The following is a 26,280-nucleotide window of genomic DNA, read 5'->3' on the forward strand; positions in this document are numbered from 1 at the left end:
AACTCTCTAATATCCCCCTTGCTAATATACAGAGAGCTATATGCACTAGGATCGAGATACAGGAAACTTAGTCCTACGGAAACCTACCCATTTTGATACTATTTTTATTCTTTGATCACATTACAATATGAGGGTTATATTCAAAGAACAGCTTCAGTGACACAAATACCCTCTATCACATTTCTCCTTTCCCTCTGTCTTACTCATGGCCAATATTTCGAGCCATGTTCTATCATTAGCCCCTCCGATAAGGGACTTGAATAGCATATTGTTAGTTATCATACAAATGCCTTATTTCAGGTTCCTTATTATTATTTTTGTTTGTTCAGTTGGGTAGGTGAGAGAGATTAAGAACATTCACCAAGTGTAAAAACAGAAAAAGAGAGAAAAGAAGTTAATATTTATTGAGTACCTTCAATTTACTAGAAACTGAAGTTAGCACATTTTTTTTACTTAAATTATTAAAATATTTTTCTATTCAAAACAACATAGGGGTAAATATTATTTCCATTTTATAGATAAAGATTTAAGACTATTTAGTTTTTGTTGTTGTTGTTTTGTACAAGTTCTCACATGTTATAATCAGAGGAACTGGGATTCAGACCTAAATATTCCTACCTATGAAGTCTGTGCTGTCCTGTAGTCCACAGGGTCTCTCTTTCATCATTTATTCTAATTCATTCTGAGTCACTCTTTTTTTTATTTTTTTTTTAGGCGAGAGGAGGGAAGATAGTGAGGTACACTCTCACATGAGCCCTAACTAGGATTCACCCGGCAACGCCATCTAGGACCAATATTCAAATACAGAGTTATTTTTAGAGCCTGAAGCTGACACACTCCAATGGAGCTATCCTCAGTGCCGGGGGCCATGCTTGAACCAATCAAGCCACTGGCTAAGGAAGGGAAAGAGGAAAAGAAGGGGGAGAGGAAGGAGGAGAGAAGAAGCAAATGGTCATTTCTCTTGTGTGCCCTGATCAGGAATTGAACCTGAGACATCCATACACTGAACTGATGCTCTATCCATCTAGCAACCAGCCAGGGCCCCAAGTCAACGCTAAATGTGTATCTACGTGAGAGTCCTCTTTCTGTTTTTTAAGTTATTTCTCTGCCTTCCATATCAACTTTTATATAATAAGGGATTCAAAGCACATGGTGTGTGTTATTCAGGTCACATCTCTAAACAGAATGCGACGTGAGCCTAATGTCGTGTCTATCCAGCACTCAAGCTCATTCCCAATGCAAACTTCTGTGCTGAAAGGAGACACAATGATTGTCAGCTACACAGAATACTTTTTTAGAAAAGAAGGATTTGCATAGACTGACAGCACATTTTGTTTCCTCATTCAATTTTAATGTTTGCTTGTGCTTACCGAGGACAGTCATGTTTATTCGGCACCCACAAAATCCCCAGGTCTATTAGTATGCTTGTAAATAGATGGTAAATCAGTAAACAGCATTATTCTTTAATGGCACAAGCAAAAAAAAAAAGGCCCAAACAAGATTTGATAAATTAAAAAAAATATTATCTGAATAAGTCTTTATACTCTTCCTGATATTCAATTGATTATTTTAAAATTTTTCTTTTGAAGCAAAAGTCACAGACAGCAGAGTCTCATAGGGAAGGCTCGATGCCCTAGGGCATCTTTAAGATAGCTGAGGTACCTTGAAGATTACTAGGCATGTGACAATTTCTTTCTTAGTTTTTCCCTTTCCAAATTCTTCAGAATCAGAATGCTCTGGAAGGACCAGAAATGACTGCTAGCCAATGGACAGAGAAGTCTCAATTAATCCATAACTTTGAATAGCAGATTGGACAACTAGACATATAAGTAAGTCTATGTGCCATGTATCTAAATTATATCCCCAGTAGTCAATTATTTCAAATCTGCCTGAACAGTTGGTGGCGCAGTAGATAGAGCATGCTGAGGACCCAAGTTAGAACACCTAAGATTGCCAGCTTGAGTGCGGGCTCACCAACTTGAGCGCAGAGTCGCTGGCTTGAGCGTGCAATCATAGACATGACCTCATGGTTGCTGGCTCGAGCCCAAAGTCGGTGGCTTGAGCAAGAGGTCACTGGCTCAGCTGGACACCTCCCCCCCCTATCAAGGCACATATGAGAAAGCAATCAATGAACAGCTAAGGCGCCGCAACAAAGAATTGATGCTTCTCATCTCTCTCCCTTCCTGTCTCTCTGCCCTTCTCTGTCCCTCTCTCTGTCTAAAAAAAGAAAATCTCAAAACAAAACTGTCTCCCATAACATATACTGAAAAATAGACACTCTGTCTGACCAGACCAATAACTTTAGGATTTTCAATGTTTGCATATAAAATTCTTAACTTCTGAAAGCAAAGTGCTCTTGTATTTTCACTTTAAAAAGAATAGGAAATATACGGAAACTATACAAAATAAGAAGACTTTTACAAAAAGTACTCAAAACAAAGAAAATCTTGTTTTCTGGACCAAACTGTACAGTCATAGGCAACTTGGGAAGTGGAAGTAAAGATCTGTTATCTGTTTTTCTTAGCTTGCACATCGTCCTTAATTACAGTTTAGATGACAAAATGAAACATAAATGGTTTTTTATCAACAGAACACTGCTGGAAGCATAAACAATAAATTATGAATTACTGAAGCAGAAACTTTTTCGGATCATGTATGCATAATGCTCTTCTGCATATTTGGGATCCCAGGTGGACCTCCTGTCTCATGCAAATTGAGCACTACCTTTTCTGAGTCAACCTTGAGAACAAAAGTGCCCTGCTTCAGATGAGTAAGAGATGACTGACGCCTGAGATAAAAAAGATCTCTAGTCAATGTTGGGTGCTGTGTGTGGTGTTGGGGAAAGCCCATTACACAAGCTGAGTAGACAGGGTCAGCATCCTGGAAACGTCCATACGTAGGTATTCATTATCACACTCATACAAACACAGTTTTCACTTGTTGTTTAGGTATGGTTGCCTGGGAAGCCCCCAAATAATGGATCTGCTTAGCTGAGGGTTGGAGTCTTTCATAAAGGCCACCTGAGGAAAGAGATGCTATTTCAGAAAGATCTCTGTTAGCCTCAAAGCAGCCCGGAGTACTGGAAGAAATTAAGGAGGTCTGAGGTGGCCAGAGAGAGGACAACTAGCTTACCAAGGTGGGCCTTTCAGTTGTTGGGTCATCAGGAAGGCCTTTCAGATCCGGTTCAGCCCAGATTGGGTACAGCTGGCTTAAGACAACTGCGAGAGGGATGCTCTCAGCCTCAACCCCTACTCCTGACAGGAGAGACGGAGGATGGAGGGTCCACTCTGGCTGGCTTGAAAACCAGAAACCCACTTCCATTTCAGGCAGCAAATTTTAGTTTTTCGACAAGAGAACTCTGAGATAAGATGACGTTACTCAAAAGAGCAAAGAAAAAACTATTTCCACAGAGACGCATGTTGGAAGGTTGTGGGTGATTTAAAACAATTCGATACACTAGAATGGAAAGTCATCTTACTAAGTTGGAAGTCGGGGTTAGCCATTGGGTGAAGAAAGCTGAGCTTCATTTTGGCAAAGGAGAAAGAGAAAATATAAAAATCCTTCATATTCAAAATCAATTCTAGAAACCCTGCAGTGATTCCTGTGGCTGGCAAACATTTTCATTATTTCCCCACCTTCTCCTCCTCCTTCTTTTTCATCCTCTTTTATCTTTCTATTATAAAACCCTTTAGACTGCAACACATTGCTAAGAAGATTTCTTGCAATGCAACCTAGTGAGGATCAGGTTATGCACAATTACCCATGAGACCACTTTTAGAATTACTGTACCACATTCAAAACTCCATAGAGTTTCCTGACCAGGCAGTGGCACAGTGGGTAAAGCATTGGCCTGGGACACAGAGGACCCAGGTTTGATAACCTCAGGTAGCTGGCTTGAGTGAGAGCTCATGCTTGAGCACGGGGATGCTGGCTTTAGTGTGGGATCATAGACATGACCCCATGGTCGCTGGCTTGAAGCCCAAGGTTGCTGGCTTGAGCAAGGGGTCACTGGCTCAGCTGGAGTCCCCTGGTCAAGGCACATATAGAAGCAATCAGTGAACTAAGGTGCCACAATGAAGAATTGGTGCTTCTCATCTCCCTCTCTTCCTGTCTCTCTGACCCTGTCTTCCCCCAGACCCACTAAAATAAAGAAAGAAAGAAAGAAACAAACAAATAAATGGAGTTAAAGCCTCAAAGGGACCTGGCTGAGAATGACAAGCCAGAGGAGAGAAAACTAGATCCAATGGGAATCTATGAATTCCTAGGTCCAATGGGAATCTAGAAATGAACAGATTCAAACTGTGAGGATCTTGTCCCATTTACTGATGAGGGTTTTCCTATGAGCCTTCCATTGTGCTCAAGGCTATCTAGGCACTGGGTTGTGCATATCCATCACAGCACTTCTGTAGGGCAAATAGGTATTGTTATTCTGGTATTACAAATGATGACACTGCAGCTGAAAGTCACTTGCCTGTAGTCAGAGTTCTTACAAGAAAGGATTCTAGAGGACATAAAGACACATCAAACCAACTGCTTGAAGTTGGCCAAATCAGGTGAAATGGAAAACCCACAAAACAAAGCATGACTTATATTCTAAACGTGTAACCATGTCATGGACACTGACATAACCCAAGGCTCATTTATTCCCTAGGGCTAGTCACTATCTATAGTGTCCTAATCAATGACCATGATTATGCCATTAGAGTAAGAGTCTTATCAATAGAATTTTGATCAAAAGGAAGACACTAAGAAGAGAAAAAATACAGTCACCTGGTACTCTGGTTCCCCAGTTGTCTTTTCTTAAGCCTCACCAAGCTGCGATGAACTCAAGTTCACAATCTATTTCTTCTCTTCCCACAGGCCCTCCTTAGGGAGCAGAGCTTTATACTTTTCCTCACGTCTCTCTACACCTGGTTCAAATATGTACTTCAGTATGACATATGAAGGGTCCCATTGCCCCAGACTGCTTTCTGGCTTTTCTAGTCAAATCTTGTACCTACATTGTGCGGGTTAGATGAGATCAGCTTTCTGAAGTCCTCAAATTTTCAGCAAGATATTTCTGTACCTGAAAAAGGTCCACTTATCTTTCCTGTCTTATTAAATTTGGTATCTTCCACTTTCACTGTTGGAATGGAAACCAATACTGAAATGGGGTTGGAAAAGCTCCTTTTCTTTTTAAATTCACCCAACTGGAAGACGGAGAAACCAACGTCTGGGCATACACTTTAGACAATTCGAGGTGCTATGAATGTTCGGTATGTACATGTGACACAAATGGCTCATCGTATTTTTGACCTTTGCTTTCACCTTTATTCATATTAAAGGTTGCCTTCCTATTCTGGCAGAAATATGATTCTCATACATTCCGAAAGAGAATTATATGTGAAATCACTCAACTGTGTAGGAGACAAGAGACAGCTAATTTCTATCTCATTTTGTCTATGATTTTGAGTCAGTCGGCTGAAAATTACACTAGGACCAAGCTATATGAGAGAAGGAGAAGATCACAGTAACTTCATGTTGAAAGACACAGCTGCTAGTTTCTTAGAAAACACCAAACACTGGAACCACTTCCTTTAAAGACCCGACTTAAAAGGGGGATCATCCACCCATCAATTATGAATTTGAATACTGTGGCTATCTCAGAATCGTAACCTTCATCCAGTGGGAGGAGTCTTGTAAATTATAATGCTCTCAGGAGAGAAACATCAGGGATGGATCGTTTTAAAGTTCACTGTAAAAAGAAATAAAAAAAACCCAATTCAAATCATATATATCCTTGATTCCTTCCATGTCTTAAGCATAAAGTATATCCTAGTTTTAAAATAAATAATGTCTAATATTTAGACTTTTGGTTGTGCGCGTATGTGTTCTCTCATCATTAATGACAGGAATGAGGAATAGGCTTACAAGATATCTATGTATCCACCTATTTATTTATATATCTCCAACATTTTAAATCTGACAATTTCTTTCCATTACTTTGACTTCACATGTTAAGAGTGAAATTGCTTTTTTATTTCACAGTGACTATCCAGATACCAAAAAGTAGTGGTCCATAAAGCAAAACTCATGAAGTTCTAGTACAGAAAAAGGGAGATATTCTAAACACCTGAATACCTGTGGATTCATAGCATATTCCATGGAGATATTAAATATTTGGATGCTAAATTCATAATCATACTGAACATATGTGTTAGTTTCTATAATCTAGTCTTGCTTTATGGTTTTTACAGGCTTAAATATAAATAGTAACCCCTTCCACTTTAAAAAAAAAATGCCCTAATTGAAATGATAGGTGATATGGTCATTCTTTACAAAATAAAATAAATACATAATTTAAACTAAGCAATCGTGAAACAAAGAGTGCTCTTTCTGTCCTCAGTAATTTTTCAGTAGCTGGCTTCTGTGTTTCTCAACTATTTCTCTCTCTCTCTCTCTCTCTCTCTCACACACACACACACACACACACACCCCTGAGAAGTAAGTCAAAACTGTAGCCTCCATTTTCTAGTTTCAAAACAAAACAGATAACCCACATGCCTTTAAATGTTCTAGTGCAGGATTTCCTGAAACATGACGGAGCTAAAATTTGGTTCTTTAAGTGTAGAAGCTTTCACGTTCTAATAGTTACAAATATTAGAGGAAACATATGACATTCTTTCACTGTAGAACTGAAATGCCCTCTCTAAAAGGTTTAAGGAATAATAAATATACTGTAGTACAAAACTAGACTTCCACTGACACCCAATAACAACCTCTCATCCATTCAAATATGTCCATGTAATACCTTCCATGGGCCACATGAATAACGGCATATCTTGAAACTGCAGAAACCACAGAAAATTTCAAAACCTCAGAACCTTTGGGATGGAAATACATTTCTTCACAGAGAATATTTCAATGTATTTTATACATAGGGCATTTCATACACAAAATGAACAGCTGAGACCGATTAGTTAAAATCACAGTAAGCAGTGAGCACACAGGCGTGGACTTTCAGCTCAGTCTGGACTTCCTGAGAGGACTCTCGTCTGAGCCATATTTATGTGACTTCCAAAAAGAAAGAAAGAAAGAAAACTCAATGGTGTGAACTGAAAAACAAAGGCAGTATCATTGGATGAGAGTTCCTAATTAGCGGAGTCTAAACAATGGGCACTCCATTCCTGAGGAGAAAGACGGTATTTTGTCTCCACTGTGCTCATCATAGAGGAAGCTAGATGAATGAGTAATATTGCTTGAGCGACTTTCTCATTTCCTCTTCTGCGAGGCATCCACATCTATCAAAGCATTCCCACAGAACCAAGCAGCATTATGTTAAAAGGTAAGGCCATAATATATTTAACAAGAGCCATAAAATGTTATTCTATTTCATAAAGGAAGTTGTTTCCAAATCCACTGGCTCCCTGAAACAGAACACGGCCAACAATCCAAACAAATGCTATGGACTGCATTCTCCTCTGCTAATTGAACAACGCTTTTATATAGCCCATGTATAAATCTAGACAAATGTCTACAGTAAAGCCAGAAGAGAGCCTGAGACAATACATTTATTTTGCTAATCATTCTAAAACAGCTGAAACTAAGACTTACACACATCCGAGCCAAAATAAACAGTCAAAAATCCTTGTTAAACAGACACCAGCTTGGAGGAAAAAAAAAATGTACGCATGAGATAGACTTTTTATTCTTTCCCAGTACCTGCCTGGGCCCATAGAAACTTATTACAATATTACTGATTAGATCCCCTATGCTGAACTTTACATCCCATGACTGTTCCGTAACTGCTAATCTGTACTTCTCTATCCCTTCGCCCTTTTCACCCGGCCCCCAACCCCCATCCCCGATGAAAGACATTTTTTTTATAATGATCTATGACCTGTATATGTACTAGACCAGGGGTCCCCAAACTTTTTACACAGGGGGCCAGTTCACTGTCCCTCAGACCATTGGAGGGCTGGACTATAAAAAAAATATGAATAAATCCCTATGCACACTGCACATATCTTATTTTAAAGTAAAAAAAACCAAAATGGGAACAAATACAATATTTAAATAAAGAACAAGTAAATTTAAATCAACAAACTGACCAGTATTTCAATGGGAACTATGCTCCTCTCACTGACCACCAATGAAAGAGGTGCCCCTTCGAGAAGTGCGGCGGGGGCCGGATAAATGGCCTCAGAGAGCCGCATGTGGCCAGCGGGCCGTAGTTTGGGGACCCCTGTACTAGACAATAGTTAAGAGAAACAATTAACCCAAGCTTGGTTCTCAAGAACTAATGATATACATTAAATGTTCTCTATGAGTGAAAGGCTTTAATAAAATCAATTCATACTAGCTCCACAATAATGCTGGCGAGGAGTGTCCTTCAAGAAGCATTGTCCGATCTAATTGCTATTGTCAACACTGGTACAGGTTAAAAATAAATACCTCTAATGTGTACCCACAAATCGGGCACCATCAGCATAGGCTTTCCCTAAAGACTTGGTAAACATTCAATTAAATCCTAACAACTGCAGAGTGTAAGCCAGATCTTCCCCTCACAGATATCTCAGTATTTCAAAATATCTGCAACTTTCATTAAGGGTTAAACCTTACAGTCCATTTTTAAACATAAAATGACTGAAGTTCGCCCTGGGATAAAATTAACACCCACATTAACAGTCTTTGTATCGACCGCTTCAATATTGGAAAGAGGATGGGATGCCATTACCATTCTATTAGGCTGAGCAGCTGGATTTCAACTGCTCCTGAATGAAAAAAATTAGCTTCTTATATTTGCAATCATATTATGAACGCACACACCTTATTTTCCAGTGTATATGTTACTCTGCTTCTCAATGTTAATATATTTACCTTCATTTTTCTTGATGGTAAAATTCGGATTGTTGACCATTTCGGGAAGAAGACTGTATAAGAAATAATGTCCATTTTTGGGATCATCTTTGTCCATGGCACTCACTGTTTGAATGACCTGCAACATAAAATTTGACGTCAGCATTTCTGATGACATCCATGGGTGGAACTTGCCTATAAAAACTGAGTGACATCCTTTTTGGCCCAAGGACTCCTTTTCAATGTTCTAAATTATCATGGATGGTTTGTGCCAAGAAGAAGGAGGAACATGCATCACTTTCAAACCTTTGCTTTGATTAGCTGATGAAAATTAAAGTCATTACCATTGTGTCCATTTAGTGCCCAGGGCTTGAAATAGCATATTTAAAGGGCATCTGAAAATTTCCACTGGGCAATTAGATGTTTCTTTACAATTGAGTATATTCAGGCGTCTAGAATAAGATTTGGAATTATTACAGTGATTGCAGTGTGGCTTTGGGGATGACCTTGGAGGTAAAGGACTTAAAATTTTGAATCCTCACAACTCCTCTTTAATTCTCCTGCTCAGGTTGCAAGTATGTGCCAAAGAGAATGTTACTGGGCACAGATATCATTGCAACAAATCTTCCTGAAGACTCGCATCTGTTCCCACCCAATATTGAACACTGTTGTTAAAGCTAGTGGATAACACATGCAAACAATGCTTTGGAGTGTATCCTGTGCTGAATAAGTTATAGGGATTAGAAGAATTACCACTGTGCAGAGAACTGTTTGGATAACTATGCGTACTTGGAATTGGCATCGGTTGAATGTGCTTATTTCATTTGCAAAGCTGCATTAACTTAGGGCTAAGTTATTTCTTGGGATGTCAGAGAATTAGCTTAATAATTCATATTTATGATCCTGTGATATTAATCACTTCCATATGAAACCTTGGGCAACAGCTAATGTAGAAAAAATTATAGCTTATACTTCATTATGAGTAACTACAACACAATTTCTACAAGGAATGCCCATGAAGCATGACAGTCAAGGTGATATCAAATTTACTCTACAAAATTAACAGGGAAATTCTCTCACGTTTATGAAATTTAGAGACTGTAATGATGATACCTAATATGTTATGTCTGTTTGAATAATTAAACCCCATTCAACTTTGTCAATTTCATTAAAGTAAAAAAAAAATGGATCACTTCTTTTTAAGAAAGGGACATCATTGCCTTGTAACATATCACCTAAACAGTCGTGAGTGCCACGATTTCAGAACACTATTAGCAGCAGTGGAGATAAGCATTTTGTCAAGCACATGCTATATAAGAAGTGCATTAAGTTTTATAAGGTATAAATGAAATAACCTCTCTATTCTATTTCTCCATTTTGAAAAGGGAACAGACCTTACTTTGTAGGTGGTTTACTTTTGGTAAGGACTTAATGAAATGTCTTTTTTTCATTGTACTTAGCTTGAGTAATGACACAACAAAAAAATAGCACACAATATAACTCATGGTTAAGACAGAAGCCATCTCGATAGAAGTCATAATTTCATCCTTTGCTCATTGTAGAGCATTGACAGAGTTACTAAACTCTGAAATTACAAACAAGAGTCCCTTTCTGATAGAGTTGCTTTGATTACTGATGAATATTCATGTCAGTTTCTGAATAGAGTGTCCGGGTCACAGTAAATGCGCAATGAGTGTTAGAATGTTAGTCATTATCATTACTATTTGTTTTGTCTTTTGGGTTACTATCGTTTATTTAATGACATAGGACCTTGAGAAGTGTAACAACTTTGATGTTACCCAATGAGGTCTCCGACCTCATCAGATTCGATAGAAATGCCACCATATCTGCTATATATAAACATCTGGCACACTCGCTTTGACATTTAAGTGCAGAGCGATTCCCTGGGATTCCAGTTTTATAGAAATGAAAGAATGAATACCAGGGGAGAAGCTGAGAAACACAGATAACTCTTTTGTGGACCGCCTACACGGACAAATACTTAACCGAAGCATGTGATAAGAGCCTTCTTTTAGGCAGTGATAAGGGAGAGAGGGGGAAGAAGTTCCTTGTGAGCATCCCCTTTGCCATTTTCCCAACTCTGCTTCAAAATGACTTCCATTCCCAGGTGCACCCGTTGAAGAAGTAACCCCAAAGGTGTGCGAGCCCATTTGAAGAATTAAGGCAGATAAAAAATGTCCTGATATTCTACGGTGGAAATTATTCATAACTAAATGCATTCTTATGGTATATTTAGTGGTAAGAGCGCCTAGATGGAATAACTTTCTTAATATTTCTAAGTCATCGGCATGTGAAAGACTAGACATGCTGGTCGGTCCATCTATACAAGTTATTTGATTAATTAAGCCACCACTACCAGAACAACAACAACAAAACACACACAATACTTTAGCTTACCTGAAGTAAAGAAGTATAATGGTCTTTTATATCACCTCTCAGAAGTTTGGTGTAAATATTACACCTTCAATGAAACATGAGTTTTTTCCCCCACCATTTAAGCAAGCCAGTAACTCTGCTAGACATGCCACGTTTTAAGCCTACTCAACCATAACGTTTCTGGGTGGGTCTTAGAAATCTGCATTTTATATGGTCTTCTAGGTGATTGTGCTGCGTGCTTGGGTCTGAGAACAGTTTTGAGCCCAGGGAGGATATTGGTGTTCAGTGCTCCCACATTATTATTCATTAGAGCATTTGTATTGTCAGCCTCACTCACATCATGCTCAGTGCAGAATGTGTGGAGGAAAAAGTGATGAAATGGTAGATCTTTTAAATCAACTTCCAAATATCCTGTGAACTGGTAACAGGGAAGACTTTGGTTTAAACCACTTCTGACACTTCATTTTATTTTAATGCCGATGGCCACTGTCTGGTCATTTTATCTCAAAAAATAGATGCCTGGTAGATCACTTGAAGGACTTTATGCTATTAAAATGCATTAAGGTACCCATATTAAAAAGGCTGAAATTTTCATTGATGTAATAGCATCTGAATATACTTCGCTTCATCAATAGAAGAAAAAGAAGAGCAGATTCACTGAAGGAAGTACCCCTCCACCCAAGATTTCACAGGCACACTCACTAGACAGCAAGTGGAAGCCACGCACATTTCCCACCGTGAACTGCGGTGACGGCACTTAATTTTTAAGTAATTGGACAAGTATTTCATGAAAATGGCAAAAGAAAAAAAAAGGGTCTTGAGTGTTCACAGGATATCAGGAGAACTTATAAAGCATGAAGTTAAAATACTTTCCTTTGTACTGATAAAGTTAGAATACAATAGATAAATTAAATGTTTAATAATTTATCATGGAATCATTTAAGGAGAAGCTGAAAGCTAATCTATATCTCTATCAAAAAAACAAAGCATAAGTGGATGTTGGAATACGAAAATGAATTTTAGGGCCATGCTTGGATTTCTATGGAAGCAGACTGTTCTGTTTCTTTTTCTGAGACTACTGATTTCCAAGGCATGGAACAAAGAGCAATGACAATTATTGGGCCAGAGCATACATCTGACTCTGTTTTTAAAAGAACTATTCATTGTTTATCAACAACACCAACACTAAGTTAGTTACTTATTAGCATAAGTTATTAAACTTTATTTTAAACTATTTGATAATTCAAAATATTTAATAGCAGTAGGCCATCACTGTCACGAGTAACTTTTTAAAAGGCTAGTAGCCAGCAAACAAATACATTTCTGATGATCTGATCTGTTAACAAGCATTAAACTATCATGGGATCTATTAAAATATGCCCTGTGTGTTCCTGTCTATGTTATTGATTGATTTGTTCCTAGGCGATGAGTTGGGGGTCTGGTTTGTTTTTTCCTCTCTCACTGCTATTACAACAGTGTCTGGCACATGGGTGGATGGCTAAATATATTATATTAGGCATATGTTAGCACTATCACTAATTTTGAGATTGGTATGAAGAGACTTAGAACCCTAGTGCATCAAAGACATTACATATAACATCCGACCTTAGATATGTCTGATAACAAACGCCCTGCATCTTCCTGGCCCGATATGGGAGGCTGCCTTAAAATCTAGTTGCCATCCATACCTTCTGTCCGTGTATGTAGGTTAAATCGGGGCTCAGACAGTCAAGGTTTTGGAGAGTGCTTAAAGATGAACTTGATCATTTTGGTTGCTCAAGTAATTTGCTTTATGGGTATAAAGGTTCCCTTCTGATTCTAATGGCGCAGCAAATGGAAACTTAAAGATCATAGTTCTTCGTGACTGTGGGAAAGATGAGAGAGGACCGTTCTGTTGTGACTATCAAAATGTCTCCCAAGGTTTCTGGAATATACGTCTGTTCTCCGGGAACTCTCGGCAACAAGAACAAGATGATATCGGCCACCACAGCACTCTGTCACCTGCTTGGGTAAAACCTAATTTACTCTCTTAGAAAACCCTTCCATAGTGATGCAAGCTGGAAGGTGGTGGAAGGGGGTGGACAAGAGGAGAGGAAGTCAAGGTGGTGCAGGAAGGACAGTGGTGAGTTGGGGTTTTCTATTCTTTCCTCTGCCTATCGGTGCCGGCTCATTTCTGATTGTGAAAAGCAGCTCTCCTGACACACTCACTTCTGTTTCTTAGAGTGCTGGTTTCCAACCCAGGAAAGGAAAGCATGGTCCATGGATGAGCATCGTATGGTTCAAACATTCAACTTGAAAGTAAGATCAAAACAGAGACTGAAAGGATGGTCACGGGCAGGGAGGGCGTGGGGCCGGGTGAAGAGGGGAAGGGGAATAGAGTCAACAACACCGTGATGAGTTTACACAGTGACAGATGATGACTAGAATCAGTGGGGTGATCACATTGTGAGGTATATAAAAATGTCCAATCACTATATTTTACACCTGAAATGAATATAACCAAGATTGTATACCAATTACAGGTAAATTTTAAAAACAATGTAAAATTGTATGAAATTATTTATCTATGCACATATATGAGGGGAAAATCATAGTTTTCAACAATGGTGTCCAAAACTGAAGGAAATAAACAAAAAATCGGTTATGAACCATCCTCTAAAAGAGGGATCTGGAAAATGAAAAGTATGCATACAAGAGAAACCAGGCTATAACATGGATGAAAATCTGAAAAAGAAAATCTGAGAATGGGAGAAATTATGCTAAAATCCATACAATAACCCAATTATTCTCAATGATTTCAAAACTGTATTATAGTTCAAATATAAGCACCCTTCATATCCATTTACTAGATAGTTTCTGAATATTTTTTTTTTATAATTTGCATGGGGATCTAGTCTCTACCAAAGTTTTAATTTTTCTATTCAAAGTGTTTTCTCATGTCATTTCTTTATTTGTGTGTGTGTGTCAACATATCCTCATCTCTAAGAAGGATTCCATGGCTATCTAGAGCAGGGGTCCCCAAACTTTTTACACAGGGGGCCAGTTCACTGTCCCTCAGACCGTTGGGGCACCGGACTATAAAAAAAAACTATGAACAAATCCCTATGCACACTGCACATATCTTATTTTAAAGTAAAAAAACAAAACGGGAACAAATACAATATTTAAAATAAAGAACAAGTAAATTTAAATCAACAAACTGACCAATATTTCAATGGGAACTATGCTCCTCTCACTGACCACCAATGAAAGAGGTACCATTCCAGAAGTGCTGCGGGGGCCGGATAAATGGCCTCAGGGGGCCGCATGTGGCCCGCGGGCCGTAGTTTGGGGACCCCTGATCTAGAGCATGCTCCTCAGAGGTCTGAACTAGAGGAAATACAACAGGAGAATAAATGGAGAGTAGGTTATATGGGTCTCTTTTTAAGCAGCGAAGTCCTCGGTCCTCTGGGACTGACATCTGGGGCCTGTACATCGTAGTGCTTCCAATATTTTCCTTAACATCAGTCTCTTCCACTTCCCTTTCCTTCACCAAAACGACTGTATTTCCCCATGTATAAGATGCACCTTTTTCAGAAAAATTTGGGGTCAAAGAACGGTGGTGCGTCTTAAACAGTGGTTGTAGATTTTTTTTTTTTTTTACTTCTCTTTCCCACTTTTTCATGTGAATGAGGAGTTGTGTGAATTTTATAATGAATAAAACTTGAGTTCAATAACTTTATGTAAAACTTTTTTTTTCAAATTTTGGGCCCCAAAATGAAGGTGCGTCTTATACATGGGAGCGTCTTATACCTGGGGAAATACAGTAAGTTGAAGTGAAATGATACACAGAAAGGGCTCCTGAAAAATGATTTTTTTTTTTTCATTTTTCTGAAGCTGGAAACAGGGAGAGACAGTCAGACAGACTCCCGCATGCGCCCGACCATGATCCACCTGGCACGCCCACCAGGGGCGAAACTCTGCCCACCAGGGGGCGATGCTCTGCCCATCCTGGGCGTCGCCATGTTGCGACCAGAGCCACTCTAGCACTTGAGGCAGAGGCCACAGAGCCATCCCCAGCGCCCGGGCCATCTTTGCTCCAATGGAGCCTTGGCTGCGGGAGGGGAAGAGAGAGACAGAGAGGAAAGCATGGCGGAGGGGTGGAGAAGCAAATGGGCGCTTCTCCTGTGTGCCCTGGCTGGGAATCGAACCCGGGTCCTCCGCAAGCTAGGCCGATGCTCTACTGCTGAGCCAACCGGCCAGGGCATGATTTATTTTTTAAACAAAGTTTACATTTTCCAGTTCCGCCTGACTCTTACTTTACTGGATTCAGTATTTTAAAGTATATTTTGTACTCCTCTGAAATAGTCAATATTTTTTTCTAAATCACTGTCACTTGCTTTGCAAACCTCATTTTTTAATAAAATACACAGTTTTTAACACCAGTTTGACATCTCAGCTCTCTTTGCACTCTTGTTTCTTCTCCCTACTCTACTGTGTTACTTCACAGGACTATTTCCTGACCCTCCTTAACATCATAAACGTGACGTCCTAGACAGAAAGTATATCCTATTGTTTATTCTCCTGGAGCAAGATTTTTCCAACTGAGTTCCATTCGCCACTAGTTCTAGAGTTTTCTCTGAAGGAACTTTGAAAGATTTTTATAATCAACTCTGTTTAGAAAATGCCAAATACCATACAGTCCTTTGGTGTTTCATATGTATTTAAAAACACAAGGGAATCTCATCACAGTTAAACAAAATGACAGAATTATTTCACTTTAATATAGTGTTTCCCAAAATTATTAGATCAAACACACACACACACACACACACACACACACCACCACCACCACCACCACCACCACCACCACCACACACCACCACACCATATATTGGCATGCTGTACCTTTCAAGTGTTTCTCAGGCACTTGGTTTAAGCAACATTATTCCCTAAAACTCCACCTGAGTCCTGAAGACCTGGAAGACTTCGCAAAGATTTGGCAAAGACCTTGGTAATGTGTTGTGTCTAGACAACTTAGTGGTTACAGCACTGTTTCTTTTTGCTTCTCCGTCCTTCCAATAACATGTCAGCTCCTCATGGTACCAGATCTTACCCAATTGATATCACTAGCACCATGCTATCAATAGATAGATGATAAGTATAGGTAGGTAGGTAGGTAGGTAGGTAGATAGATAGATATAATACTCACAAAGGAATATGGGGAGAAATAAAGTAAAATCTCTTCCTTTACCCTTGACAAATAAAACACTTGTATATATTTTAAAAGAAATTCTTTGGAAAAAAATATTTTACAGAAGAAGTGTTATTTATTCCAAGATAAGGGACTAGATTGTCCCGTTATGTTAACCCATTTAGGAATTATTCATAACATTTTACTTCAAATCAAAGCTCCTAAAGATATAACAGTAACAATAAAAACAACAGATATAGGCCCTGGCCAGTTGGCTCTGTGGTAGAGCATCAGCCTGGCATTTGGAAGTCCTTGGTTCAATTCTCAGCCAGGGCACACACAAGAAGCACCCATCTGCTTCTCCACCCCTCCCCCTCTCCTTCCTCTGTCTCTCTCTTCCCCTCCTGCAGTCAAGACTCCACTGGAGCAAAGTTGGCCTGGGCGCTGAGGATGGCCTCCATGGCTTCCACCTCAGGCGCTAGAAGGGCTCCAGTTGCAACGGAGCAACAGCCCAGATGGGCCGAGCATCGCCCCCTGGTTGGCATGCTGGGTGGATCCCAGTCAGGCGCTTGCAGGAGTTTGTCTGCCTCCCCACTTCTCACTTCAGAAAAATACAAAACAAACACACAACACAGAAACAACAGATACAATACTAATAAAGTATATTTTCCTTTTAGACTATGAAACTAGTTAAAATAGATACCACTACTACTAATTATTTATTGTGCACCTAAAATGTGAGCTATCCATAAAATATGAGAGTTTAAACTAACAGAGATTGAGGCCCCATGTCAAGAAACCAGTAAATGGTACAGCTCACACTTGAATAGTTCTAGCGTCAAACTGTTCACGATATTTTTTAAACTTCGGCTTTTCCTTCCGTCCAGGTTGTGCTCTAAAAGTCATACTTCTACTAATGGCCCCCCTGAAATATGTTTTGTTACACATGATTTCCCCAAATATTGTTTTATGTATTCCACTAATTTACCATCTCCTTACTCCTGCCAAAATGGAATGAAAATAGTACTTTATGCATTTTGTGGAGGCCATCAATTTCATCCGCGTTAGAACCAATCCTGTCTCCCTTTGGCGTATGCAGAGAGATCCTGAAAGATGTCTGCTGGCAGGAAAGTTAAAATTAATGCTCCTATAGTTACAATTTCATGAAGGCTATAAAATGCCATAATTGCATTTCATTGTTTTGCATTTATTAAAGATCGACAAAAACTGAAGAATAAATAAGTGATGGAGCCAACATTCACGGCTGGTGTTTAGCAAGAGATAATCATCTTAACTTTTCTTATTAAGCTCTATTTCTTTTCCCTTTAAGATTTTGTGGAATGCTTTTGAATGAATGGCGTTATTGGTCACAGGAACTGATTTCTGTTTTCTTTTGAAAACGCTCACTCTTGATCAGAATGTCGTTCTCATTACTATTTTTTCTAAGACGTGTGTCACATGGGCAAGTAGAATGTCAGAGTCCACCTTCCTTGGGAAAAAAGGGGAGATTCTACCAAGTGCAGGGAGACTCAGGAGCTGTCAAGAACAGACTTTGAAACCCATCTTTGCCTCTTTTCATGGCCTTCGGTAAGAGCCTTGCTGTTCTGCAGCCTCAGTTCTCATATCTACTATATGGAATTGCCACACCAAACCTTCAGATCAGTGATGACGACCCATTAGATATTTGTATATATTCTTTCATTCATGCAGCTTTTGCAATCACTCTCCTCCATCCCCACCGCCACAACCTCAGACCAGACTAACATTTACCTTTTGTACATACAGCCTGCTTAGGGCGCTTTCTGCTTAATTGCACAAGGATGCGTGGGTGGGTGTACATTTTTTTCACACATACAAGTCTTCTTGTCAAAGTCTGGCTTATGACTCTTATGCTCAGCTGCAGATGGTCTTCAAGTCTTCAAACAAACCAAGGCCTTTGTCCCTTCAGGATCTTTACACAAGTTTGTCGTGTGGGCTCAAGGGTCCGGCTCGACTCCTGGCACAGGCCTAGCCCCTTTTTATTATTTTCTGGTTTCAGCTTAACTGATACTCCCTTACAAAGGAACTCCCTCTCACAACACTATATAAACTAGATCTTTGCTTTTTCTTCGTTTCCTCTAGACAACGTTGCATTTTTCAACTCAGTTTTCAACATTTAAACATATTATTTGTTTTATTTTTCTTCTCATCTCTCCTCCATATTAAATTCCATTAGAGCAGCGGTTCTCAACCTGTGGGTCGCGACCCCAGCAGGGGTCAAACGACCAAAACACAGGTTGAGAACCGCTGCATTAGAGAGAACGCTCTTTTGTCCTTCTCATAATGTTTCCCCAGGTTCACATTACAATATTTAGCATCTTGGGAATGCACAGTAAATATCACTCAATAAATAAATAAATGATAAATATATATATATTTTTTTCTCTTTCTTTTTTTACTTGAAGAGGTTAGCTTGTGCACTGCATGCATAGGAGTAGAATGGGTGTTTACATGGTAATATCTGTGAAACTAATTATTAAAATATTTGCCACTGTTGAATGAAATGAATTACAATGGTGATTTTAAAACTCTGTGAGTATTCATTACATGTCAAGCATTGGCTAGGTACATCTCTAGAAATACAGGCTATTATCTTCTTTGGGGGCGGGTACCTGTGATATTCCTTTGATAAACTATATATACTGCAGTATTGATCAGAGAAAGAGATTCAAAGAGGCAAACCAAAGCATTTTTAACCCAGACATAATTAATTTGATTCCAAATAGTACATCTCAACTTTTATAGATGGTCATGAAGCTTAAATTATCTGCCATTAAACTTATTTATAGTAATAGAGGAAGCTCCCTCTGACAAGAAAAATAAAAAGAGCTGAAGCAGTCTCTTGTCTAACTGATTCTCAAACAATGAATATTCTCTGAGACTAAAACAAGAGCTTGACTCACTCCTACAAATACACCATTTCTAGTTCAGTCCCTGTGTCAATGCACCATCTGGAACAAGCTACCCAATTCCCTATGTATGGTAAGCAAGAGGCTAGTGTCTAAATAAGATCCTAGAAAGACCACATTAAGGAGCGAAGATGTCAAACAGAATTATGGGAGGCTCTGGCCCACACTGCTCACAAAAGTTTGCAGTTTCTTTTCCATGGTTGGTTCCAGGTGTGGTGTTATCAGGCATAATATAGAAAAATGATGATTTCTCCACATCTGTTGCTGGTTCCTCCACCAGTTCAGCTGGATTATCATTTTCTTTAGACAGAATTAGGATTATTCCAAGCTGATTCCATTTCAATACTTGATAGATGTTTTCTGTCCTTTGAGGTACTATCTTAAGAGGTCTTTTCATTGAGATAGCTTCATTTCTTTTATCCCTTCAGTATCCTTTCTGCCAAGAGGATTCAAGATATTTTCTTGCAATTCTATCACTTCCAATTTTATTATGTGTTTGCTGGAGAGAAAACTCGGGGAGGGGAAAAGACTGATATGGATGGCATCGTTTGCCTCTAAACACCCAGGACCACGCCAAGTCCTGGTATATAGTTAGTGTTCAATTACTCTTTACTGACTGACAAAAGCCTGTCCCTCTATTAGACACAGGAACTATCACTCATATATTTTGCTTTCTACCTTTGAAGTTCTCAGTCCATACTCTCATTCCTGCCTTGGCCATTAGAGATTTCAAATTAAGTGGAGAGCATTTTTTTTTATACTTCCTGTTAGCTGAGGACCAAGTAATCTGTAGACAACTCTATCATACTATCATTGAATCAGAGACTAAAGATATACAGCATCTTCTATCTTCTGACTTTCGTAAATTCCTATAACCATTGGAATTTTTTGAAAATAGATGTCACTGATAATCAGAAAATGCCATATTGCCATTTAAGTTAAGTAATGGAAGGAATACTTAAAGAGGATTCTAACCAGAAGGAATTCACGTTGATGCTGTACAATATGGAATGTGAACTGTTTCTCTGTATCATGAGTGTTCTTAAAGGAACAAATTCAAGAGAAAGTCATCTTTCCATTCAGAATCATGAGAGGGTGGTAGGGGCTGATACGATTTGCAATTCTATTTTCAATGTGAACACCTGCCAATTTTAGCAGAGATATAACATGAACTGGAAATCTATACTTAGAGAAGAAGAAACTGGTTTCCTTCCTTCCTCCTTCCTTCCTTCCTTCCTTCCTTCCTTCCTTCCTTCCTTCCTTCCTTCCTTCCTTCCTTCCTTCCATCCATCCATCGTAGGAAAGAGTCAAGCACAATAAAATTATCTAATGTACACACTGACATAGGTTTCAATTTTGTGAGATGTACTTTTTGAGGCTCTTGGTCCAGAAGTTTTTAGTCTGGGGATCTTAATGGCTTGCCCTTGATTATTGCTAATAACCTCCAGTGGTGCTATCTCCCAGGAAGCTGACCGCTTCTGAATTTAGCCTCAAATCCACACCTTCCAGGCAAACCAGATTCCAAAGTCCCCTGTACCCCTCACTCTGAGGCTATGGTAAAGCAGACATCAATTGTTGAAAAATACTGAGTGACTATGAACCTGGTGCTGACTCAGTTTTTGACATTTTTCATGAGCGTGTGAGCATTTGAGAATGAACATTCTAATTTCAAAGCATCTCAGTGGTTTGTCTGTAGGGTTTCAGGTGATTAAAATGTTTTCTATGTTGACTGACGTAAGTGAACACTAGCGTAAGTAACAAAGATAACAAAGTAACAAAAGTAATTTTTGGATAACATTAAATATAAAAATGAGATACTCAAGCCATTAAAAGTGACCTGGGGGTGACATAATGAATCCAATATGAGTGGTGACTAACAAAAAGAAGTCAGGGAATTCAGAAGTTGAATAAATAACTGCATGTGTATGAACCAGGCAGTCATATGTCTAAAAATTATGCTGAACAGCCAAAGAGCTCATCTCTTCACATCAGAATGAACCCTTAGCAAACCTGCACACACAAATTCATTTGAGGAAAAACTAGTGCAGTACACACACAAACAGCAGAAACTTTTCTCACAAGAGTCACTTTGATTTGCAAAAATCAGAGAACAAAGAATCAACTTGTCTTTTTTATTTTGATCTTGCATAGGAAAGGTGATGGAACAATGTGATTTTTTTTTTCTCCTGAAGATGAGAACTGCTGAGGAATCATTAAAATCTTGGAAACAGTTAAAATCCATCAGGTAAAACTCCAGGTTCCTGGACTTCCAAAGGCATGCATGTCAATATCACAAGTGAAGCCAATGTTGAATTTTTGAAATGTCAATGTCATTGACTCTAAACTTACAAGATGAGTTGTGCATGAACAATGGAGTTTTACTTAAATGCTAATGAACTTGACAGATTCTGCGTGATTGAAAGCGGCTGGTTTACAGGCCTGTGATTGGCTACCTTACCCCAGCAACAATCTGGATCACACCAACACATCCTTGAAACTGACCTGCATCCAGTTTGTATATTTTGATCAAACTTTTGCCAATTCAATCCACCGCTGTAGCTAAATGATATGTACTACTCTATATATACTCATAGGGCATGCATTGCATATGTAGGGTAGGGCAAAAGTAGGCTGGCTGTTGTGAGTACACGAAACAGTTTATTCTTGTAGAATTATTCATTACTTATTGAATTATTTTCTGTATGAACAACGAGAAACCTACATTGGCGTCACCCTGTATAAATAAACACACTCCATTTTTGAAGGATCACAGATAAAAATGCTCACACATGTGCAAGACGGTAATTTCTCATGATGAAATTAAGAAACATTTGAACTAATGTTAGAATATTACTAAGAAAAGAGTCTCTCGCTGGGAAAGGTCCAGGTTTTGATGATAACAACATTTATGATGTCTAGGTAAAATGAATCAGCATATTATTACAATTTTAGCTCTGCTCTGTGTGTGTGTGTTACATTGGTAGGTGGAAACCATGTCAATGCCTCAGATATTCCTATCTGAGTATCCAGGGGGGGAACGTCCACTGTTTTACAAGATGGTGGCACATCGATCTTTCGCAATGAAGCATAGAGCCACAGTGCTATTCCTCTCTTTTGATGGAAGAAAATCTGACTCTTGTCAGGTAAACTGCTTGGCAAATAGTACGTTTAATTTCTAACACCCACGTGAGGCACAAGAATAGTTGGATTAACAACTCCAGTGTCATGCTGTCAGCTGCTGTTTATTTAAATTAAAATGTCACCATCCAGAAATAAATTAGGAAGTTGAAAAATGATAAATTTCTTAAACATACAGTACTTTGGCACCTTGTTCAAATAAAGCTATTACATTTGTGTTTTTTAGAACTTTACATTGACTATTTCCATTTTGACATTCAGAGAATAGCAGGTTTCATTTTTGTCTCATTCTTGCTTATAACTAACTCTCTTCTTCCAGCCCTTTCTTCCTCCCTCCCTCCCTCCCTCCCTCCCTCCCTCCCTCCCTCCCTCCCTCCCTTCTTTCTTTCCTTTCTTTCCTCCATCCCTCTCTCTCTCCCTTCATTGCTTCTATTTATGCTATATGAAACAGGTAAAAAAAATTCCATCAATACACAATAACCAAATGCTATATAGTTGCACATCTAACACATGTTCATCTTACATTTAGCTAAATTATCTAGTTTTTTACAGGTTTCAGAATTCACTTCCTACAACTGATGGTCCTGGGTTCAACTAATATGTGTTATTCCTATGTGTGGTGTGAAACGAGCATGCCCTCCCCAGAGCTCTTCCCCTGCTTCCTGTCGTGGAAGGGTATGTTCTTGGCCCCGACACTCTGCCACCTCCCCTGCTAGCATCCACATCCCGAGATATTTTAAGGTAGTTCTTTGGCTCTGGGTTCACAGCACAGCAGGTTGTTCCACTTCCAGAGCCAATCTGGTCATAAGGAGAGAGAATTAACATCTCAGAAAGAAAACTACTCCCTCTCTGTTTCCATCGGGATGTTTCCTGCCTGGGACGTTGCAGAATGTAAATAAGGCAAGTGCACACTCTAACGCAGGTTAATCAAAATATGAGACAGTGGTATACAAACATATCAGCATTAACAACATGGAGATATTTACTTGGCCGGGTTTTCCATTTTCACATAAAAATGCCTCATATTCGGATGCGAATTCAGGGGCGTTGTCATTGACATCCAGGACTTTAATAGCAACAGGTACTCGTGATATCTGACTGTGGTTCCCTATGGGAAGGAAAAAATAACATCAGCATTGAGGGTATTTCATTGTCACGTGCAACTCAACTTTCTTCTTGAAAGCATGTGTGTCTGTTTCAACTTCCCCTAATTAGGGTGTTTTCAACATGGTGGTTATAAAATCTGACCACTCAGTGAGGAAAAAAAAATATAGCAAGTGCTTTAAAAAGGAAGAAATTATTATTCCAAACACCATTGGCTAGAGTTCAGCCTGATAAAGACCATCTCTGAATAATTTAAAGTTTTCCCTGATGAAGAAAGCTTTATTTTATTGATAAAGCCCATTATACAAAAGAAAAAAAAATGCTGCATGCAACAAAGATTTCTCTCTGTGTTTATCTTGGGTAGACTTGTGCTGCCACTTGTTTGACCATCTGTCTATTAGAGAGGAGTGTCAAAAGCCCAGCATAAGGACAGGACCAAGTCAGTTGTTAAGAGGGTGTCCTTACCGACAATAAAATAAATAATCATAAAGATAGGGCACTCACGTATTTCAGGAATTTTATTTTTTATTAAAAACTGGCTTAGGGATTTTGGGGGATAAAATAAGCCCAAGTCATTTTAATATTGTCATTTTCATAAAGATTTTCATCAGTGTAAACAGATAATCTTCTAATCTCTCCAGGTCAATTCCAATAGCAGAAAATTTAATACATAATCCTTAATCCTCAAGTCCTTAAATTTAAAAAGTTGTTACACACACACATACAACACACACACACACACAAATCTGGTCCATTAATACATTGCTGACTTGGGCCATATGATGATTTTTCATTTGTAATAAATACAATAGTTTGACTCTGACTCTACGCTCTTTTGATCTCTTGTAAATGACACAGAAGACAATGGAGGTGACCAATTATTTACTTGTGTTTCTGTGGTACCAAATATTTTCAAGCAAGCCAAGATGGGGTGAGCATTTGATTTTTGAATGTGAAGAAATAGATTTGCATTTGATATGTCAAATCTTTTTGATAGCTGATTAAATTCAGATCTCTAAAACCTTCAAATACTCTCTCTCTCTCTTTTTTTTTTTGTTAAATACATAGGTATTTCAGAAACACACACCAAATGATCAGAGCCCTGTTACAAATTTATACTTGGTTAACCCACTGGCAATGCTACAAGATTTAAATTTGGTTAACTACTATGGCAGCTCTCCAGTGTTCTAGTTTGATTAACTGAGGAAAATGAGTATTATCCTGTGGAATTCCAACCATCTCAGTAATGGAACAGAACCTCACTTCCCTAAGACAGTGGTTCTCAAACTTTTTGAAGTCGGGGCACATTTTAAATCCTACAAATAATTGTAGGCACACTATATACAAATTTCTGAGAAATATGTTATTAGAATTAAGTCAAATATTAAAGAAAAAATATAAAGTCCATGTGTGCTTTTATGGTAATTAAATAAAATAAATACAACAAAATTAAATTTATTCTGACATTACAAAACATTTTTATGTTACGTTTCTTGAGTTATGCTTTTTAGAATTCATAAAGAAGAGGGGTTAAAAATTAAAAAAAACAAAAAAGTTATCTTTTCATATATATAGATACATTCTTAGTAAGATTTAGTAAATTCAGCAGGTCCCAGCGTGAGTGTGTTAAGGTTTTTCATTCTTGTGTTTATGAGAAACATGAGCCTGATGTGTCCTAGCGATTTCTTCAATGTTTGGGCATATATTTGAAAGGCCAACTCTCATTTTCTCATCAATACATTGAAGAATTCCTCTCTTTTTACTCTTAATTGTGTTGAGGGCAGAAAATCCTAATTCCATAAATAAGATGTTGAAAATTGTAGTAAAATGTTCAAAGCTTTTTAAGATATTGCCACATATTCTTCTTTTATAGAAATCCAAAAGACTCCAAGAGACAATTCCTTATGTTTAATCATCAATCCAAGATCAGTGGGTATAGCTGCCAGTTCTTCTTCTTCTGTTAATGTTAAACCAAAATCACTTGAAGCTTCCATGAATGGGTTTCTAATCCAATCGTATTGTTCAGTGTTAAATGATGGAAAATGCTATAAATTAAATTCTGCCTATCAGCCTTCAAGTCCTATTTTATTTACACTTAACTTTTGCTCACTTCCAGAATCGGATTCTTCAAAATCACGCTTCTTTTTGAGAAATCTATCCATTTTATTTGGGTGTATTTATCTAAAAATAATATAATGATGTGTTAATAATAAATATAATAATGATGTGTTAACAAAAAGAGTGGTATTTCTGTAATGAAATGGTATAATAGAGTAACTATATTTAATTTTATATCTGGGTACATGCTGCAAACCAGCACAGCTAGTAATTCCAGATCCCAAGTGGGAATGGAAGAAAATACATGGAATTAAGGAAATACGGGGTCAGGAAGGCCCTGTAATTGCTGCTGGCAAGAACAAAGTGCACCCAAAAACTGCATCTTACTTTATTTATAGAGCAAAGTGGGCCATTAGCAAATCAATTAGATCTTTTATCATGTTTCCAAGGCAATCCAAGATTTTTACCAAGTGCAGAAAACCCCCACCATACATATCATCTTAACTTTACACCAAACAAAGGATAGAAGAAACTTGCCTCCAGTCTTTCTGGGGAACATGGGGGGTAGTATAAACAATCCAGCATCACAGTTTAACAACCTTTTGCAACCTAATCAGGCAAGTG

At 38.4% G+C, this 26,280-nt stretch overlaps 1 protein-coding gene across 1 annotated transcript in view; it reads right to left on the reverse strand.

Moving 5' to 3' along the window:
* Window positions 1-26,280, reverse strand: part of CDH8 (cadherin 8) — a 371,407-nt gene that overhangs the window by 52,808 nt on the left and 292,319 nt on the right. The window contains exons 9-10 of the mRNA XM_066243293.1: window positions 23,481-23,602; window positions 8,860-8,977 (exon numbers count right to left, since the gene is read on the reverse strand). Of these exons, the coding sequence (XP_066099390.1) occupies window positions 8,860-8,977; window positions 23,481-23,602 (240 nt within the window). The remainder of the gene's footprint in view (window positions 1-8,859; window positions 8,978-23,480; window positions 23,603-26,280) is intronic.

The sequence above is a fragment of the Saccopteryx bilineata genome, chromosome 9 (genome assembly GCF_036850765.1).
Source record: "Saccopteryx bilineata isolate mSacBil1 chromosome 9, mSacBil1_pri_phased_curated, whole genome shotgun sequence".
NCBI lineage: Eukaryota > Metazoa > Chordata > Mammalia > Chiroptera > Emballonuridae > Saccopteryx > Saccopteryx bilineata.